Source organism: Panthera pardus, unplaced genomic scaffold (genome assembly GCF_024362965.1).
Source record: "Panthera pardus isolate Hobbes unplaced genomic scaffold, ASM2436296v1 HiC_scaffold_11, whole genome shotgun sequence".
NCBI classification, from domain to species: domain Eukaryota; kingdom Metazoa; phylum Chordata; class Mammalia; order Carnivora; family Felidae; genus Panthera; species Panthera pardus.
The window spans coordinates 98,262,406-98,283,201 of record NW_026526666.1 but is presented as its reverse complement, the minus strand read 5'-3'; the positions used below and the strand labels follow the sequence as shown (position 1 = coordinate 98,283,201).

The following is a 20,796-nucleotide window of genomic DNA, read 5'->3' as shown; positions in this document are numbered from 1 at the left end:
CAGAGTCCGAAGCAGGCTCCAGGCTCTGAGCTGTCAGCACAGAGCCCAACGCGGGGCTTGAACTCACGGACCATGAGATCATGACCTGAGCTGAAGTCAGACACGACTGAGCCACCCAGGTGCCCCTCCCTGTTCATTTTAAAGACCCCTCTCGGGTCACCTGGGTGGCTTGTCGGTTAAGCCTCCAACTCTTGATTTTGACTCAGGTCATGATCTCACAGTTCATGGGTTTGAGCCCCGCTTGGGGCTCCTCGCTGACAGTGTGGCGCCTGCATGGGATTCTGTCTCTACTTCTCTCTCTACCCCTCCCCTGCTTGTTCTCTCTCTCTCTCAAAATAAATAAGCTTAAAAAAAAAAGACCCCTCTCTTTATCTCAGGAGAACAGGAGATTTCCACATTCGCTCACTCATTGGCCTTTGCCAGCTGCCTCTCTTCCAGGACCTTCTGTTTTCTAACCAGGGTCTCTCCTGCTGCAACTCAGTCACCCCCCCTCCGCATTTGCTCTCCTTTGGGGACAGAACCCTCCTCCCAGGCCCTATTATCCTAACTCCTCAAAGAGTTGGAGGCTGTTCACAAAATCCCTTCCACACACATACACACACATTCTATTTTTAAATAAGGTTTTTTTTCTCATTCTAAAAGTGAGGCTACACCTGATCATTGCAGAAAAATTGGAAATAGACAAGTATAAAGGAGAAAATGAAAATTACCCATAATCCTCCCAGGTAGAGATAACCATTGTAAGTGGTTTTTTTTTTCTTTTAATGCATGTGGAATTTTGTTTTTTCTGTTATAATATTGAGATTATGCTTCAAATGTGGCTTTGGATTGCCCCATGCCTGGCCCTTAACACTGGGCCAGGTTCCTCCCTGGGCCCCCCAGGGCCTACCATTCCCTTTCAGGCACCTGCCCCTCTTGATTCCCCCAAGAGAAGGGAGACCTTTTTTTGTGGATGTCTCCACCTTGTCTCCTGGGCCCCTGAGAGGCTCAGAGTTCAATTCTGACCATCTCTGAGTGTGTGTGTGTGTGTGTGTGTGTGTGTGTGTGTGTGTATGTAGGAGAGACAGAGACAGAGAGAGACAGGGGAGGACAGAGAGGACGTTGGGCACTGAGCAGGCCTACCATGATGAAGACCGTGAAGGCATAATGGAAGTCGGCTCATGACGGGTCCCTCATAAGCTGTCCTTAGTGCCTTTCCATGGAGCAGCTGGAGCTCCTTGCTCGGCTAATCAATTCCCATTATTTGAGAAGGGAAAAGAAATGTGCAATTTGCTGCCCACCCTGTGGAAAAGCCCGAGGAGGTGGTTGTCCCCTGAGGTGCTGTTGTCAGACCCCACCTGCGAGCTGAGGCCTCCCTGGGTTTGCTGAGGGTCTCTCAGACCCCACCCACCCTCGCTGGCCTGCAGACCAGGGCTTCTCTGCAGCTCGGCGGGAGTCACCACTAGAGGGACCTGAGGCTTTACCATCCCAATGCCAGATGGGGGAGACAGGGCCCCAGGAGCGGATGGACAGGCCCAGGGCCACACAGAAAGTTGATGGCTGAGCCAGGCCTGCAGCCGTGGTGGTCAACCACCAATCTGGTGTCATTTCCCACGTGGCAGCTTTTCTTCCCAGAGGTAGAGAAGACAAGCGTGGGGGTGGGAGGCATGAGAGACAAAGAACTCATCGAGTCCACTTCTTGTGTGTTCGTTTCACCCTCTTCAAGATCCTCCCCACCCCAGGCAGAAGAAACCATACTCCCGGCTGCATGTGTATATTGTTTGGTGATCATCCTCTGTCCCGGGGGGAAGTTCTAATACCTAATCCAGATTCTCCAGAGATTCCTTTACCTTTCCTCATTCGACAACTATCCGAAACCCAGAACCCCAGCAGGGAACATGACAGCCAAGTCCCTGCTCCCTTGGAGTTCATGTCCACCCGGCTGCGGGGCTCTCACTGGGAGGCAGAATGGCTGTGCCCAATTTTCTGGGCACTTCAATCCAGAAAATGTTGTCTGCAGGGCACAGAGTCAAACGTAGGGGACAGGGACCCATTATAATCGTTCAGTTACTGTTACTATGTAATCAATCATCCCCCAAACTTAGTGATGTATGACAACCAGTGTATTATGCTCCTGGACTCTGTGGGTCAGGACAGGGTACAAGAGACGGTGGCTTAGCTCTACTCCATGGTACTTGGGTCTCAGCCGGGAAGACACGAAGGCTTGGGTTACTCCTTGGCCGGTGGTGTCTTTACTCACATATCTGATGGTTGATGCTGGCTGTCAGCAGGAGCTCCCGCATGTGGTCTCCCTTCCTGTGCTAGTTTGGGCCTCCTCTCCGCATGGCAGCTGGGCTCCAAGGACAAAGCATCCCAAGAGAGCCAGGGGGGAAGCCTGCCTCTCCATTTGCCAAGCTCAGAGCCACTTCTGCTGCAGTCACAGCCCCCATGCTCCTGGATTCAAGGGGAAGGAATGCAGACATTACTTCTTGATGGGAGAAGTCTCAGTCATACCATGAGAAAAGCACATGAGACGAGAGATATTGCTGTGATCATCTTTGGCAAATGCAATGAGCCATGTGAGTCTTCCAGTTCACAGCCTTGGCGGAGGAGCAGAGTATAAAAGAACAGAAGCAGTCATTTCCCAAGCACTTACATGTACCAGGCACTGTGGTCAGCCTGCTGTGTACATCATCTGATCACCTCTGTGATGATGACTACTGGTAGCCCCATTTTATAGATGAGAAAACTGAGGGTCAGAAAGGATACATCGCCTGCTCTAAATTGTATAGCTGGGACCGACATCCAGATCTGTCTGCCTCCAAAGCCTTAGCTCTTAATGTCCTACTATATTGCCTCTCCCTCCTTGTCCCTGAGTAATTTGTACCCCCTAAGTGTGGTGAGAAGTTTAGATGGGTCGCTGGGGGTTTCAGATCTGGGAAGGCTTCTTGTCAGAGGTGACACTTGAGCAAGACCTTGAAAGATGCATTAGACTCCTAGGGAAGGGAATGGCTTCGCCGGTGCAACAGCAGGATCCCCCAAATCCCTCAGGAAGTGCTGCCGTGACCCAGAATCCTGGCCTTGGACCCCCGCTCACATATCAACATACCGTAAACTATACATCTTGAAAGGCAGGCTGAGGCTGGGGGCAGGGTGGATGGACCCCAGAAAAAGAGGCAGAAGTGGCCTTTGTCCCTCCCTCTCCACCATATTGCCATCAGCATCCTCCTTCCAAGGCTGGGAGTGGGGGCGAAGCTCCCACCTGCCCCCACCTCCACATGCAGACTTAGTTCTGCCCCTTGGACATGGGGTGAGTCTGAGCTGCCTCTGGTTCACACTCAGGAGTTCCTGCTAACACAAATTGGTCCTGGGAGCATATGGCGTCCCCTCGGCCAGAATGCTTTAGGGCATCGCAAATGGGAAGTTTAATGATCTCATCTTAGGATAGGACTCTTGCATATTACAGGAGCGGTTCCCATCCCCTCCAGGCCTCTCTCCCTTTCAAGTTTTCTGCTTTGCCCTCCTCTTCTCCCACCCTCCTCTCTGTTTCCCTTTTTGCATCTCTGTCTGCCCACCCCCCACTCAATTCCCCTCTCCTCTCTGTCTCCTCTTCCCAGCTGTCTCTGTCTCTCATCTCTCCCGTTTCCTGTCTCTCTGTCTCTGTTTCCCTCCTTCCCCTCACCCTCTCTTCCTCACTTTCTCTGGGCTGACGGCAGCCCCCTCTCTTCCCGGACAGACCGTCTAATTGAAATGGAGCACTCTAGAGAATGTTAATAGGAAAGGCAGCATTAATTAGCCAGCTCTGGTATAATTAGCTTCCTCTTCTCGCTGCCTGGCGTCTAACTGGATAATGAGTCTCTCCCCGTCCAAACTGAGGACAGGAGGGACAAGGGGAACAGGCCATGCCCGGGGATGCCGGAAGGCCTCCTGCCTTCGGGCCACCCTGCAGGAGTCCTCAGGCTGCCCGGGCTGCCCTCTCCTGCCAGGCCCTCCTGCTGCTTGTGCCCAAGTCTTGGGGAGACAGATGCCTGGCCCCTGCTCGTGCCCAAAGGTTTGATGTTGCTGGCGCTGCATGTTAAGTGGCCTGAGCCTGACAAACAGTGGCTGCAGCTGCAGTGTCCCAAAGAGGGGGTGGGGAGCTATTGAGAGTTCTTGAGGAGAGCTATGACAGCTCTGGCACAGCCCCATCCATGGGCGACCGCTAGGCACATTACAGCCCCCAGAGGGGAGCAAACAAATCTGCTTACGTGACAGATATAGTAACTAATATACTACCCAGACTGCAGCCCTCCTCACAACTGTGTGAGGCAGGAGTGGCCACCTCTGTTTTATAGACGACAAATTGAGGTTCAGAGAGGTTTACTGCCTTGCCAATGTTCACCTTACCAGGACCCAAACTCCCGATTCCAAAGACCACGTTCTTTCCTCCTACCCTGATACTTCAGAAGGTATTTTATTTATTTTTCATATGAAATGTATTGTCAAATTGGTTTCCATACAACAGCCAGTGGTCATCCCAACAGGTGCCCTCCTCAATGCCCGTCACCCACTTTCCCCTCCCTCCCACCCCCCATCAACCCTGTTTATTCTCAGTTTTTAAGAGTCTCTTATGGTTTGCCTCCCTCCCTCTCTAACTTTTCCCCCTTCCCCTCCCCCATGGTCTTCTGTTAAGTTTCTCAAGATCCACATAAGAGTGAAAACATATGGTATCTGTCTTTCTCTGTATGACATATTTCACTTAGCATAACACTCTCCAGTTCCATCCACGTTGCTACAAAGGGCCATATTTCGTTCTTTCTCATTGCCACGTAGTATTCCATTGTGTATATAAACCACAATTTCTTTATCCATTCATCAGTTGATGGACATTTAAGCTCTTTCCATAATTTGGCCACTGTTGAAAGTACTGCTATAAACATTGGGGTACAAGCGCCCCTATGCATCAGCACTCCTGTATCCCTTGGGTAAATTCCTAGCAGTGCTATTGCTGGGTCATAGGGGAGATCTACTTTAGAGTTGCTAACTATAAGTAAACGTGATGGCAGTGGAGTAACGCCTCCTGTTGGCCATGAGTTCTAGAATCAAAGCATGAAGAGGAAGTTGAGAAATCGTGTGTAGTCAGAGTCCACCCCCCACCCCCACGCCCCAGTATCCCTTACACAGGGAGGAATGTCTCTTCTGTTTGCAAACGGGCTGTGATTCTCCCTTTCCTGTGGCCTCGAAAGCCAAGATCTAGTTGGGGGAGGTGATGGACCAGTAACATGTTTTTCTTTGTTTCGTGTACAAGTGATGAAGTTCAGTTGAGTTACATGCCCACGCGATGCAATTCCATCGCAGTATTTGTGGACGGGGCTAATACCCAGGGCTGGGCGACTGCAGCCACAGGACACCGTCTTCTCCCTCTCTCTAGCCTGCTGACCCTCTCCCTCTCCTGTAGGCTATGGACTCGGAGGATGACCCCTTGCTGCAAGACGTGTGGCTAGAGGAGGAGCAGGAAGAGGAGGAAGCAACAGGTGAGGCCTTTAGGAGGGCCCAGAAGCCAGGGCCCCGAGCTGGGAAAGGAGGGCAGTGTTGCTGGAGGCGTTGGACCTTGCCTTCCCGGCCGCCTGCCTCGGGCTTCTGGAGCACCCTGGGCTGGGCTTTCACAAATCCCTGCTGTGCAGGGCTGGTGCTCTTCCTGGGCTGCAGCATCCCCATGGCCCTGTCGGCCTTCATGTTCCTCTACTACCCGCCGCTGGACATTGACATCTCCTACAACGCCTTTGAGATCCGCAACCATGAGGCCTCCCAGCGTTTTGATGCCCTCGCGCTGGCGCTTAAGTCCCAGTTTGGGTCCTGGGGGCGCAACCGGCGCGACTTGGCTGACTTCACTTCTGAGACGCTCCAACGCCTTATCTCAGAGCAGCTGCAGCAGCTGCATCTAGGCAACCGCTCTCGACCGGTCACCAGGCCCCCACGGGCAGTCTTTTCGGCCCCAAGGCGTGGCCCAGGCATATCCCCTGACACTTCCGCAGACCAGAAACCAGCAGCCAATCGGAGTGGGCGTCTTCGGCGGGAGGCCCCAACCCTGGTGGATCTGGCAGCCAACCAGAGTGAAGGCCCAACGAACCAGGGCATGCAGAAGAATGGACGGTGCCAACCCAGCACCCCGCCCCGTGCTGTGGCTGCGGCCAATCAGAGCCGAGTCCGCAGGGGTGCCTCGCGCTGGGACTACTCACGTTCTTATGTGAGCGCCAACACCCAGACGCATGCGCACTGGCGCATTGAGCTCATTTTCCTGGCCCGTGGGGACGCAGAGCGCAACATTTTCACCAGTGAGCGGCTGGTCACAATCCACGAGATTGAGCGCAAGATCATGGACCACCCGGGCTTCCGGGAGTTCTGCTGGAAACCCCATGAGGTGCTCAAGGACCTTCCACTAGGGTCCTACTCCTACTGCTCCCCACCCAGCTCGCTCATGACCTACTTCTTCCCCACTGAGAGAGGCGGCAAGATCTACTATGATGGCATGGGCCAGGACCTGGCCGACATCCGGGGTGAGCAGCCTTGTGTGTGGCTGGGGACACAGCCTGCTGGGGAGGGCCTTGTAAGAGGTGGAGCCCTTGGGTGGGTGGGGCTTGTAAGGGGCGGGGCCTCAGTGAGGCTGAGGGCGGGTCTTCATGAGATTGAGAGAAGGTACTTTAGAGACCCATGGGAAATTTGGCCATGGACTCACACCTGAAGGAGAATGGGGTGGGACTCCGCTGTGGGCAGACTCAGGCTCGAGCTGCCTGCTGGGCGTGACCTGAAGGTGATACAGCGAAAGACTGGCAGCAGGGTAGGATGTGAGATGGGATCTGAGAGAGGCAAGGAAGGTTTGGGTGCAGACCTGGATTGTGGAAAACTGGCCAGTTAAAGAATGGGTGGGGTAGGGCTTGGGCATGAGTTTGATTAGAGGGAAACCCAGGTGTGGTTAGAGGACCGGGCATCTAATCAGAGGAAGATAAGGGAGAGAGACAAGTTGAAGGGAGACCAAGGCGGGGTTAGTTTGTAGTAATTTAGGGATGAGACTTGAAAGGTGGGGTGGGGCTAGAGAATGGTCGTGGGGTGGGGCTTGGGTGCTTGGGTGTGCCTTCTAAGGGGCACACGGGCAAGATTCTAGGCAGATGAATGGGGACTGTAATGGAAAGGTGGAACTCGAGGGCTGCAAAGACTGAGCCTTGGAATTAGGTGAGGTTCACATGCAAATAAAATGTGAATTTATTGGAGGCTGCCTGAGCAGGTTTGGGGGACTGCTGCTCTTGGGCAGTGAGTTCTTTAAACCGTTGCTCTGTTCCATTTGAGATAGCTGGAGGCAGCCTGAGGGGGAGTGCCACCTCCTTAGAAAGGAGTGAGATTAGCAAGAAGGACAGGATGATGTTGATGGAGGGCTGTGGGGAGCTGCCCTCTGAGCTCCTTGGGCCACCACCCCTGCCCCTGCAGGCTCCCTAGAGCTGGCCATGACTCACCCCGAGTTCTACTGGTATGTGGACGAGGGCCTCTCTGCAGAAAACCTCAAGAGCTCCCTACTGCGCAGCGAGATCCTCTTTGGAGCACCCCTGCCCAACTACTACTCAGTGGACGATCGCTGGGAGGAGCAGCGGGCCAAGTTTCAGAGCTTTGTGGTCACCTACGTGGCCATGCTGGCCAAGCAGTCTACTAGGTAGGTAGGAGGTCCAGCTGCACGCAGTGTCTGTTTGTCCTTGTGTATATCAGGAAAGGGCTGTGTTAGGGTAGGAAATTGTCTTTCGAGTGTTTCTTTCTCATAAACCCCAGATCACCTCCCCTGAACCTTCTCCCTAGGAAGTCTTTCTTCCTGAATCAGGGGCAGAGCCAGATACATCCTCACTGTCACTCTGACAGCTCAAAAAGCCCCTTTTCTTGATCAGTGCTGATGGTTAGTGAACATGAAAGCTTTGGAGGAGGTAGGAAATCCCAGGGCTTTTGCCTAAGAAGTCTTGGATATTGATTTTTCTCCTGAGATGGTGCCTGGAGGGCTTTCTGGAAAGAGTACTGACCAGGGAGTATTGGCCTGTCTGCCTCGTCTACCCAGAGAGAGAGTTGGCAAATATGCCTCTACTTCTCTGGGCCTCAGTTTCCCTACTTGTAGAATGGGGATGATGAGTCCTGATACCTTCTGGAGGCATTAGGAGGAGGTGAGCCAAGAGATGTGAAGGTGCTCTCAGGTAGTGGGTGCTTTGGTTGTCCTCCAAACCTTGGGCTATGTGTCTAAAAATACACGTAGGCCCCTCCTCACCCAGAAAGGGCATTAAATAGTTCATCTATCAGTCCTGATGGGCAGTAACTGTGATGCTTCTCAGTCCCCTGCCCTGACAGGCCAGCTCCAGGCAAATGAATCATTCTGCCTGAAATACCCTTGTTCCTTCCATTACTCATTCATTGCATTGAGCAACAACTATGATAATCAGAACCAACATTTATGTGGCACAGTGCTGGTATAAGCCCCTTATACACACCATCTCATTTAATTCTCAACACCGACCCAATGAGGCAGGTGCTATTATGATCATCTCCATCTTATGGTTGAGGAAATCGAGGCACAGCCCTATTAAGTGAGTTGTCCAAATTATAAAGCCCATAAGTGGTGGGATTGGCACTAAAAGCCAACCTTTCCAATCCAGAGCCCTTACCCCTTTTGTTTTTATGCCAGTCGCTGCACTAGGAACCTTCTCCTGACCCTGCTTCTTTGCTAAACAAACCCCTGCTCATCCACTAAGATCCAGCCTGGGCGGTTTTTCCCTGAAGCTGGAGTGAAAGCCCAATCCACCCCCCTTCCACCATGCCCTTCCTTCTCACTAGAGGAGGAACGAAAGAGCATACATGAGCTTTGGAGTTAGATATGTCTAAGGTCACATACCGGTGACTTAGTCCACTTGGGAGTTTCCATGAGCTCTTTCACCTCTCTGAGCTACAATTTCATCATGGCACTTGTCAGTCTGTATTTTAGCTGTTTAATTCCTTGTCACTCAAAGTGCATTCCTCAGATCAGCAGCATCTGTTTCACCTGGGGGGTTGTTATAAATGCAGAATCTCCAGGCCTTTCTTGGACCTACAGGATCCTAGATGACTTGTCTGCATGTTAAAGTTTGAGGAAGGTTTAGTTTCATTATGTTTCAAGAGAGTGTGAGTTTGTTGCGGGCTGGGATTGTTCCTGGCTTCTTTCTATAGGCCTGGTCCCTAGGACAGTGCCAGGAACCCCTTAGTAGGAATTTATCTTGGGCATGAATGAGTGGGTGGGTGGGGGTGGATGAACAAATAGAGGTGTTCCAGAGAAACGTACTTGGCTAGGGTGGGAAACTGGGAGGGGCTGCCTGCAGGAGGATCTTTAGGGTTCAAATACCAAAAACTACCACTGCGTAATATGTTCAGCTGTTAAGACAAAACCTCTGCCTGGGTAAAAAAGCCTCTCTTCCCGTTCCCATTACTCTAGAGCTTCATAGGAGCAATGAAAAGCAGAGTCCCTATAGACTTTAGTATCTTCTTTTGGAATAATTGGATCTTTTTACTACTTTATGACTGGTTACCCAAGAGATGGCAACATGCACCTTGACTTAACTACAGAATAATACAAATGATCACTTTCACTACATCTCTGATAATATTAGAATCTTAGAACATGTTCACTGCTTTTATACCCTTTAGCCTTTTGCATTTTGTTGCATGCATTTTAATTCTAGATACATTGAAGCCCCGCATGATATCACATTATTTTACTAAGTCAGTACTCATTTATATTTACTCACATATTTACTTTTGCTGTTGCTCTTCATTACTTTCTACAATTTCATGTTTCCCCCTAGAATCATTTTCCTTGTATCTATAGACCTCTTCTTAATAGTTTTTTAAGTGCATATTTGCTGAGGATAAATTCTGTGTTTTTGCCTAGAAAACATCTTTATTTTACTTTCATTTTTGAAGTATATTTCTGCTGGTATAGAATTGTAAGCTGGTAGTTATTTTCTTTTAGTACTTTAGAGCTGTCAATCCATTGTGTTCTGACTTCCATCATTCCTGTGGAAAAGTCAGCGGTAAATATTTTTGTTGTTCCTTGGAAAAATTGTCTTTTTTTTCTCTGGCTGCATTTAAGATTTTTCTCCTTGGCTTCACCAGTCTTACCATGAGTTATGTAGGTGTAGTTTTCCTTGAATTTGTTCTGCTTGGGGTGCACAGAACTTCTTGAATCTGTAGATTGATAACTTTCATCAGTTTGGGGAGTTTTCCTGGCTATCACTGCTTCAAATATTGCTTCTACCTCATTCTATGTTTCTTTTCCTTTTAAGATTCTGATTACACAAATGTTAGATTTTTTTTCACTGAGTCCCATGTGTTTTCAGGGATCTTGTCTAGGTTTTTTATTTTTCATTTCTATGTTTTGGTTTTTGTTACTTTCTATGTTTCATTTCTTTCTGTGTTTTAGATGTTCTAGTTCACTGATCCAGTCTTTTGTTATATTTAATCTGCCACTTAATGTCTGTTGACATTTTAATGGTATGTTTTTCTGTGGAGAATTTCCATTTGATTCTTTGTTATTTATCTAAATCCCTGGTGAAATTCATCATTTTATTTATTTTGTCCATAGTATCCTGTCTGTCCTTAAACATATTATTATTATTTTTTAAATTATCATTATTTTAAAGTCCTTATCAGCCGACTTTCAACATAGGGATAAGCTGTGGATTTGTTTCTGTAGTCTGTTCTTTCACTTGGTTTTTGGTCATGTGGTCATGCCTATGAGTATGCCTGGTAATTTTTATTGAGCGATAAACATTATGCATAAAAAAAACAAACAGGTCCAGGTGATATTATTTCCTGCACAGAAAGTCTATCATTCCTTCCACTAGGCAGACAGAGTTGTGACTGATCACCTTAAGTAACCAACCATTTTGTTGAGTCAAGGCTGTTTTGCAGCCCTGGAAAGTCTCAGTCTGCCCCTTGTTTGCCCTTGGTTCTCTAGGACTTTCTACTGGGAGTCTGGTGTATTCTGCAGAACTCTTTCCCCTAACAAGTTCCAAACTCTAATCTTTGTTTCTCAAAACTACAAACACACACACACACACACACACACACACACACACACACCAACAGAAACTCCATGCCACGTTTTTAAAGAAGCTTTCTGCTTAGGTTTCTAGCCTAATGCTTCATGCAGCTCCAGTATTTAACCAAAGTGCTGAGGGGAAACTCTGCTAGTTCATCTGACTCCTAGCCTCGATTTTCACATCTTTCTGCCTGTGTTCAGAATCAGCAGATGCCTCCAGGGTGAAAATAGCTGTAGAACGGCTTACCTTTCCTAGGTTCTTCCCTTTATGGAATCTTTCTGGAGTCCCTCTACTTCTCATTACTTCAGGAACCTTCTACTGTCATCAAACAGATGATTTCTGAATTTTATCTTTTTAGTAGTTCTTGGCAGGAATACTTGTCTTCCATGAACTATTCCTTTATACCTGAGAGTGAAAATTGGGGCCTGTGTCTTTTTATAGCCAGCAACTAAAATAGGACCTGGAACTTAGAAGGCACTCTATAAATGCTGTACGAATGAATGAGTAGAATGAATAACAATTTCTTGGGGCTCCTGAGTAGCTCAGTCGGTTAAGAGTCCAACTTGGAGTCAGGTCATGATCTCATGGTTCATGAGTTCAAGCCCTGCATCAAGGCACTCTGCTGTCAGCACAGATCTGCTGCAGATCCTCTGTCTCCCTCTCTATCTGCCCCTCCTCCAGTTGTGCACTCTCACTCTCTCTCTCTCTCAAAAACAAATAAACATTAAAAAAATTGTTTGAATTTTCAGTTGTCTACTCTAATGAAAGATCAATTGATCTATATAACTTAAAAAGTAGATAATTCAGAGATCTTTTCTATTTTACTTTTAAGTGTTCTGTTTTTAAAAACAGCTTTATTGAGATGTAATTGACATACAACCAACTGCACATACTTAAAGTTTACAGTTTGATTAGTTTTGACACATGTATATACCATGAAACCTTCACCATAATCAAGATAGTGAACATATCCATCGCCCCCAAAAGTTTCCTCATGTCCCTTGGCTAATGAGTCCATCCTGCCTCTTCTTGCCTCTCCACCCCTACCCCAGGCACCACTTTCTGTTTTCTATTACTGCATACTGGTTTTCATTTTCTAGAATTTTATATCCATGGCATCATATAGTATACACTCTTTTGGTTGACCCCTTTCAGCCTAATTACTTTAAGTTCTATCCATGTTATTGCAGCCATTGATAGTTTATTATTTTTAGATGCTGAGCAGTAACCCAGTGTATGGAGATGCCACATTTTTAAAAATTTTTTAAACATTTATTTATTTTTGAGACAGAGTGAGAGACAGAGCACAAGAAAAGGAGGGGAAGACAGAGGGAGACACAGAATCCGAAGTGAGCTCCACGCTCTGAGCTGTCAGCACAGAGCCCAACACGGGGCTTGAACTCACAAACCGTGAAATCATGACCTGAGCTGAAGTCGGTTGCTTAACCAACTGAGCCACTCAGGCACCCCAAGATGCCACATATTTTTATACAGATATCCAGTTGTTCAAACATCACCTGTCAAAAGGATTATTCCTTCAACAAAGATTGCCTTTGTACCTAGGACAAAAATCTATTGTTCATAGATATATAAGTTAATTTCTGGACTCTCTGTTCTGTTCCATCAATCTGTTTCTTTATTTGCACATGAGTACCACACTGCCTTAATTTTGGTAGCTTTATACCAAATCTTGTCTTTATAACAAATCTGTTAAGCCTCCCAACTTTATTCTTTTTTACAGTTATTTTAGTTATTTTAGGTCCTTTGAATTTCTATTTGAATTTTAGAATTCACTTGTCTGTTTCTCCAGGAAAAAAAAATGTCTGCTGGGATCTTGATTATGGCTGTGCTGAATCCATAAATCAACTTGAGAACTGACATCATAACAATATTGAGTCTTCTTACCCATGAATGTAGTATATACATCTTTTGTCAGATGTATCCCTATTTCATGTTTTTATGCTGTTGTAAATGGTATAATTTTCTTAATTTTAATTTTCAATTGTTCATACTAGTATATAGTAATATAATTGATTTTGTATCCTGTAACCTTGCTAATCTCCCTTAGTAGTTCTAGAAGTTTTTTGGTAAATTACATTAGATTTTTTACATAGTTAATTATATCTTATGCTAATAAAACCAGTTTTACTTCTTCCTTTCCAAGTTAGATGCCTTTTATTTTTCTTTCTTGGCTGATTGCACTAGCTAGAACCTCCAGTATAAGGTTGAATAAAAGTAATGAGAGAGGACATTCTTGTCTTATTCCTAATCAAAAGTACATAGGGTTTTTGTAGGTGTCCTTAATCAGGTTAAAAAGGCTCCCTCTATCCCTAATTTGCTGGTAGCTTTTTTTTTTTTAATCAATAATGAATATTGAATTTTTTCAAATGTTTTTTCTGTGTCTAAAGAGAGATCATACAATTTTTCTTTTTTGGTTTAATGTAGTGAATAACATTGATTGAGTTTTTAATGTTAAGCTAAGCTTACATTCCTGGGGCAACCCAAGCCCCCCCAGCTCTTGGTCATGATATAGTTTCTTTTTTATATAGTGTTAGATTCTATTTTGTATTTTGTATTCTGTTTGTATTTTGTGTTCATGGGCACAATATGTTCAACATAGATATTGGGCTGTAGTTTCCTTGTAATGTATTTGTCCTATTTTGGTATCAGGGTAATTCTGCTATTATAGAATGAGTTGGAAAGTATTCTCTTTAGTGTTCTGGAGAGTTTGCATAGAACTAGTATTCTTTCTTCCTTAAATATGTGATAGAATTCATCAATAAAACTGTCTGGGCCTGAAATTTTCTTTATGGGAAGAATTTTTTAATATACATAGATAGGGCTATTAAAGTTAGCTATTGCTTCCTGCATGAGCTTTGGTAGTTTTGAGTCTAACATTAAATCTGTCCATTTCATTTAAATTGTCAAATTTGTTGGTAGGAAGTGGTTCATAATATTCCTTTACTATCTTTTAAATATCTGTAAAACTGTAGTGATGTCACATCTTTCTTGTGTATTTTCTCTTTTTTCATGATCATTCTGACTAGAGGTTTATCAAATTTTTTTTAACCTTCTCAAAGAACTAGCTTTAGATTTCTCTGATTTTTTTTTCTATTGGTTTTGTTTTGTATTTCATTAGCTTCTCTGATCTTTGTTATTTCCTTTTGTCTGCCTACTTTACATGTAATTTTTATCTTGTTCTACTTTTTTGAAGTAGAAGCTGAGGCCATTAACTTGAAATGTTTCTTCTTCTCCAATACAGGCATTTATTGCTATAAATTCCCTTTTGGTACTGTTTTAGCATATCCCACAGATTTTCACATGTTGTGTTTTCATTTTCATTCAATTCAAAATACTTTCTATTTCCCCTTCGATCTCTTTTTTGACCTGTGTGTTATTTAAAAGTATGTTATTTAGTTTCCAAATATTTGGGAATTTTCCAGATATCATTTTGTGGCTGATTTTTAATTTAATTCATTTGTGGTCAGAGAACATACTTTGTATGACTTCAGTCCTTTTAAATTTAGTGAGTCTTGTTTTTGGTCCAGATTGTGGTCTATCTTACTAAATGTTCCCTTGTGCACTTAAAAAGAATACATATTCTGCTGTTGATGAGTGGGGTGTTTAATAAATACCTATCAGGTCAAGTTGGTTGATTGTGTTGTCTTGATGAATCAAACGTTTTATCATTTTGAAATTGTCTTCTTTATCCCTAGTAATATTCTTCGCTCTGAAATTTATTTCATTTGTTATTAATATAACCATTCCAGCTTCCTTTTGATTTGAGTTAGCATGTCATATATTTTTCTTTTTTAAATATTTTAACCTATTTGTTTCTATGCTTAAAGTGGGCTTCTTGTAAGCTTCTAGGTCTTGCTTTTTTTAAAATCTAGTCTGTCTCTGCCTTTTAATTGGGGTGTTTAGACCATTTATAGGTAATGCAGTTATTAATATGGCTAGACTTAAGTCTCTCTTTGTTCCCCTTTTCTTTTCTTTTGCCTTCTTCTGGACTGATTCCATGTTTTTTTATTATTATGTTTTATTTCCTTTGTTAGTCTTTTTTTAAAGTTTTTTTAACATTTAATTATTTTTGAGAGACAGAGAGCAAGCAGAGGAAGGGCAAAGAGGTAGGAAGACACAGAATCTGAAGCAGGCTCAAGGCTCTGAGCTGTCAGCACAGAGCCCAATGCAGAGCTCAAACTCATGAACCACGAGATCATGACCTGAGTCGAAGTAGGACACTTAACTGACTGAGCCACCCAGGTGCCCCTCATTTGTTAGTCTTTTAGCTATAACTTTTTATTTTAATGGTTGCTTAGGGTTTATAGTATATAATCTTAGATTATCACAGGCTACCTTCAGATGACATTTTACCACTTTGTGTATAGTGTAAGACACTTCCAGTAGTATGCTACCATTTCTTTCCTCCCAGCCTCTATGTATTGTTCTCATGTATTTTATTTTCATGTGTGTTATCAACACCACACTACATTATTATTTTTGCTCAAGTGGTCAATTATCTTATAAAGAAACTTAAATAAGCAATAAGAAAATATTTTATATTTGTTCATATCATTACCATTTTTAATCCATTTTATTCCTTTGTATAGATCCATATTTCCATCTGTTATTCTCTTTGTACCTGAAGGATTTACTTTAACATCTCTTATAGTGCAGGGATCCTGGAGATTAATTCCTTCTGCTTTCATGTATTACTGGGGCGCCTGGGTGGCTCAGTTGGTTAAGTGGCCAACTCTTGGTTTCAGCTTAGGTCATGGTCTCATGGTTTCATGAGTTCAAGCCCCACATCAGGCTTGGGATTCTCCCTCTCTCTCTCTCTCTCTGCCCCTCTTCTGCTCATGCTGTCTCTGTCTCTCTCAAGATAAATAAACTTTAAAATTAAAATAAAATAAAAAATGAAAAAGTCTTTATTTTGCCTTTGCTTTTGAAGTATATTTTTGCTGGGTATAGAATTCTGGGTCGATGTTTTTCCCAATAGGTAAAAGATGCTGCTCCATTATTGTCTCACTAGCACTTGTTTCTGATGAGAAGTCTCTCTTATTTTTGTCCTTCTGTATGTGATGCGCCTTTTTCCTCAGGCTGCTTTTAAGACTTTCTTTTGGTCACTGGTTTTGAAAAAATTTGGTTATGATGTGCATTATTGTCATTTCATTTCATTTTTTTTTTTTGTACTTGGAGTTTGTTGCTCCAGCTTCTTAAATCAGTGGGTTTATAGTTTTCCATCAAGTTTGGAAAAATTTCAGCCTCCTTTGGGGAGCCCCATAATCTATGTATAAGGTTACACTGAGACCCAGCAACTCTCAAGGCCGTTAGTCAGGATAACCATAGGGCCCATTTTGCTTCTCATCTCTCAAGAATCATCATCCTGTGTTGTCTCATGTCCCGATTCTTGTTTTATATAGTTTCTCTTATTTTTTTGTTAGTTTTATGGGGAGGGTAAATCTAGATTTCATCTTATCACTGCATCGTGTCCAGAAGCAGATATCACTCCTGTTTGTATTTTAAAACTCTACTTGACCAGCCCGGTTAACATTTTTGTTATTATGAAGAATAGCTTGTGTTAAGTGCACACTGAATAGCAGTGTAAAACTGCATAAGTGGAAGCTGGTTTGAATTTAGAATTTTGCAGTGAATAATTGAGTATTGGGAAATGATGTAGTATTTGACTATAATTGATTATTATCTGTGTTGAGCAGGGTCTCAACCTTGACTGTACGTTTGAATCACCTGGGAGATTTTTAAATACTGATGACTCAGCCCCACCCCAGAAATTCTGGTTTAATTTGTCTAGAGTACGGCCTGGGCATCAGGAGTTTTGGAAGCCCCCAGGTGATTTAACATGGAGCCAAGGTAAAGAGCCCTGTGGGGGTGGGTAGCTCCTGCTCCTCTTCCAAGTATCAACAGTACAACCCACTTCTGTCTTTCCTCTCCCCTTCCAGCAAAGTCCAGGTTCTGTATGGGGGGACAGACCTCTTTGATTACGAGGTGCGCAGAACCTTCAACAATGACATGCTCCTGGCCTTCATCAGCAGCAGTTGTATTGCTGCCCTCGTCTACATTCTCACCTCCTGCTCAGGTAGGCCTCCTTGGAAGGCCCAGCAGGAGCCAGCCCCTTTCTCTCCTTCCTGTGTGCTCCTGTCCGGCCAAAGCCTGCCTTCTCCAGAATGCCAGAAATCATCTCAAATCCATTGCGTCAAAGGAATCTGGGGAAGGGTGCTCAGAAATCACCTTCCAACCCCAGGCAGGTGGACTGAGGTCCAGAGGCAGTTTGGGCCATACCTGAGGGCCCCTGCTCCTGGGACCTCACGTGGTTAACCTTTTGCCCTTTGACCATCGTTTTCTTGCTAAAAATTTGGTTTTGGGGAGTCTGGAGTACTGGACCCTTCTTTATGGATTATTCTGTAGCCTGTTTTACAGTCCCAGTGCAGCTGCCCTTCTGTCCCCAAGGTCACTTTAACAGCATCATCTTTCCATGTACCCTGGCTGCTTCTCACTGCATATACAGTGGGTACTCTCTATTGCCCAGGTGAACAACAGATTAGTAATACCTTCACAAATGGAAAAGACACTCATTCGTCCATGTAACAAATATTAATTGGGCACCAACTATGTGTCAGATGCTCTGAGATGCCAGGGATACAGTGGTGAATATCACCAACACATTTCCTACCCCCACGGAACCTCTAGTCTACTGGGGTGACAGATGTTAAACACATAATAATTCCCTACTAGCGATTGAGGTAGGTTCTGCAAAGATGAGGGCCTATGAACCACCTACTCAGGTGGCTTCCTCTGCCACTCGGGCTCCTGCCTGGCCCCTTCTTTCTGGGCGTGAGAACTGTGCAGGGCACACCCAGGGTAGTGCAGGGCTGCCACAGGACCCAGCTGTGTCCCTGAAGGGTGTGTGTTCTGCTGGATCCTCCCACTGTATCCCCTCTTGCCCTGCCCAGTGTTCCTGTCCTTTTTCGGGATTGCCAGCATCGGCCTCAGCTGCTTGGTGGCTCTCTTCCTGTACCATGTGGTCTTTGGAATCCAGTACCTGGGCATCCTCAACGGGGTGGCTGCTTTTGTGATAGTGGGCATTGGTGAGTTGTTTCTGTGGCATGGTGGGAAAGGTGGAAAGGAGGCCAAGATCTGGAAACAGGGGCCTCGTTCTGGAGACAGGGGCTGGGGAGGGCAGGGAGAATGAAGGGCAGGGCTTGGATTTCGAGTGGGTAGAGCCAAAGTTGGATGGGTCTTTCCAAACTCCAGACTGAGAAGGAGGACTCCCCTGAAGCCTGACCTCTTGGGGCAGACTCAGGATTGGGCTAGGCCCAGCTTGGGCCTGATTCTGGATATAGCAAAATGATCCTGAGCCTGCCCCTGCTGGCCTGGGACTCCCTCCCATAGGTGTGGACGATGTCTTTGTATTCATCAACACCTACCGCCAGGCCACCCACCTGGAAGACCCACAGCTGCGGATGATCCACACCATCCAGACGGCAGGCAAGGCCACCTTCTTCACCTCCCTGACCACGGCCGCTGCCTATGCAGCTAATGTCTTCTCCCAGGTGCGAGACTGCCTTTGTCCCTGGCCCCGCCTCCTCCTTCCCCCCACCATGAGCCCTGGACTCTGCTCCTCCCACATGCCCCACATAGCTTTTGCCTCAAGGCACTTGCCATGTCCCTAGACACCATTCTGGCTACTAGTCACCATTACTAGAACTTAACAAATGGTAGTCATCCAACTTCTGCCCTGAAGGGTATGTGGCAATTTCCAAAGCTCTTCCACATTTAGTTTTCAAGACATAGGACGAAGGTACAATTACATCCTTATTTTCCAAATACAGAAACTGAGGCCCAGAGAGGTAGAGCAACTTCCCCAAGGTCACACAACTGGTAAATGGTGGCCTATCAAGTCCCCTGACCCTCCGTCTAGAGCTTTTTCCAACCACCGGCTTCACACTGTGTTGTCACCCCTCTCGCTGACGTCCCTCTCCCCTGGCCCCATGCTCCTTCAGGCCTCTGAGTTGAGCTCAGGAGAAGGGTCTGTGTTGGGGCCAGGGCCTTGGTGCTGACAGAACCTGAAAGGCAGTGAGCCCACCTGAGCCTTCAAAACATTTAATGACCTGGGCCGCGTGTCTCATCGAGAAACCACTAGATGCTTTGGGATTATCCAGGCCGTGCTAGAGAACTGCATCCAGAACACAGACAGAGCTGGGCTCTAGTTCCACCTTTGTGATGGGCCACGTGACCTCCAGACCTCTCTGAGCCTCACTTCCCCCTGTGTAGCTTATTCAGAGACTAAAAGGAGATGATTGTCCCAAGTTTTTCACAAACAGTGAAGGCTTGTCTGCTGTTGGTTACAGTTTCCTTCTGAGCGCCACATCCCTGTGAGGGTCCCTGGACACCCTGGAGCACACCCGTTGTTCCTCGGCCCCAGGAGCATATGTGAACATTCTCTTCCTTACCCTCATTAACACACGGCCTGGTGTCTAACATGCTGTCTTCCTCTGATCGTCAGTCGCTCCTGGAATGACTGCTATCGAGCACCTGCTCCGAGTCAGGCACCGCTGTGGCCAGTGGGCTGCAGCATGGACACCAGCCTCCGACCCAGAGCTAGGAGTGTCCCTCCCCTGCTGGGTCCCCTGACACCAGCCCTTGCCTTTTGACGTCCTCCTAGTTCCCGTGGCTGGCAGCCTGGCAGCCTGAGCCTCCTCATCCCGTCTCGTTCTGGAGGTGGTCCGGCTGCAGGGTCTCAGACTCCCTGGGCTCCAGGCCTGACCAGCCTCACATCCCACCCTTGCCTCTCCATTGCCAGATCCCGGCCGTCCATGACTTTGGCCTGTTCATGTCTCTCATCGTGTCCTGCTGCTGGCTGGCTGTGCTGTTCACCATGCCTGCTGCCCTGGGCATCTGGAGCCTTTACATGGCACCACTGGAGAGTGCCTGCCAGACCAGGTGAGCAGGTGGGCAGAGGCGCGGTGGGGAGGGGGGGTGAGGGGGAGGGGGCATGTCCTCTGGGGCCACTCAGCATACCACCTTCTCTTCTACAAGCTCTGTGATCCTTTATTGAGCACCTTCTGTATGCCCAGTTCTATGCTGGGTGCTACCGGGGGACCAAGGAAGGAGAAGAGAACCCTCCCTGATAGTCACCATTTGTGATTACCTGCTCCGTGCCAGGAAGTGGGCAGAGCACTTTTGCACAAGACCTTATTCCCACCGCCTCCCCGTCCCCGGGACCCTCGGAGCTGGGTTCCCTTGTTTTGCTGGTCTTACCCACAAGGAAACAAGGGCTGAGAGAGGGTGGGTGACATTCTCAAGCTCACCCATTCAGTAGGCAGCAGAGCTGAGATTAAAACCTCGTAATCTGACCAGACCCCATGCCCAGGTGCCATACTAAATGTCCCCAGGCTTCTCCTCTTGGTGGAGAAACATATTTAGACACAGTGAGCTGTGTGCAGACGTGAACGGGTCAGGGCCACGGTTGCTGCCAGAGGTCGGGGGTTGGGGTCTCACGGCCCGAGTGGTGGGGCAAGGAGGGAGAGCGGGGGAGGCCACATGGGGTCTGGCCTGGGTGGCTGGCTGGGCTTGGGTGCTGGGAATGACAGGGGCTCTGGGCTTGGGGCAGGGCACACCAGGGCGGGGGTCCCTCTCCCTGGGTCATGGCTGCTGTCACCCTTTGTCCAGAGGAAGGGGGGCACCGAGGGTCTGGGGGGCAGATGGCACCGGGAAGGAA

The 20,796-nt window shown here is 46.7% G+C and overlaps 1 protein-coding gene across 3 annotated transcripts in view; it reads left to right on the top strand.

Moving 5' to 3' along the window:
- Positions 1-20,796, top strand: part of DISP3 (dispatched RND transporter family member 3) — a 55,251-nt gene that overhangs the window by 14,462 nt on the left and 19,993 nt on the right. For 2 of the 3 annotated variants that reach the window (XM_053898973.1, XM_053898974.1), the window contains exons 2-7: positions 5,417-6,515; positions 7,441-7,660; positions 17,018-17,154; positions 18,029-18,163; positions 18,468-18,628; positions 19,879-20,018. In XM_053898973.1, the coding sequence (XP_053754948.1) occupies positions 5,420-6,515; positions 7,441-7,660; positions 17,018-17,154; positions 18,029-18,163; positions 18,468-18,628; positions 19,879-20,018 (1,889 nt within the window). In that variant the 5' untranslated portion in view covers positions 5,417-5,419. The remainder of the gene's footprint in view (positions 1-5,416; positions 6,516-7,440; positions 7,661-17,017; positions 17,155-18,028; positions 18,164-18,467; positions 18,629-19,878; positions 20,019-20,796) is intronic. The other variant, XM_053898975.1, reaches the window with a different exon arrangement.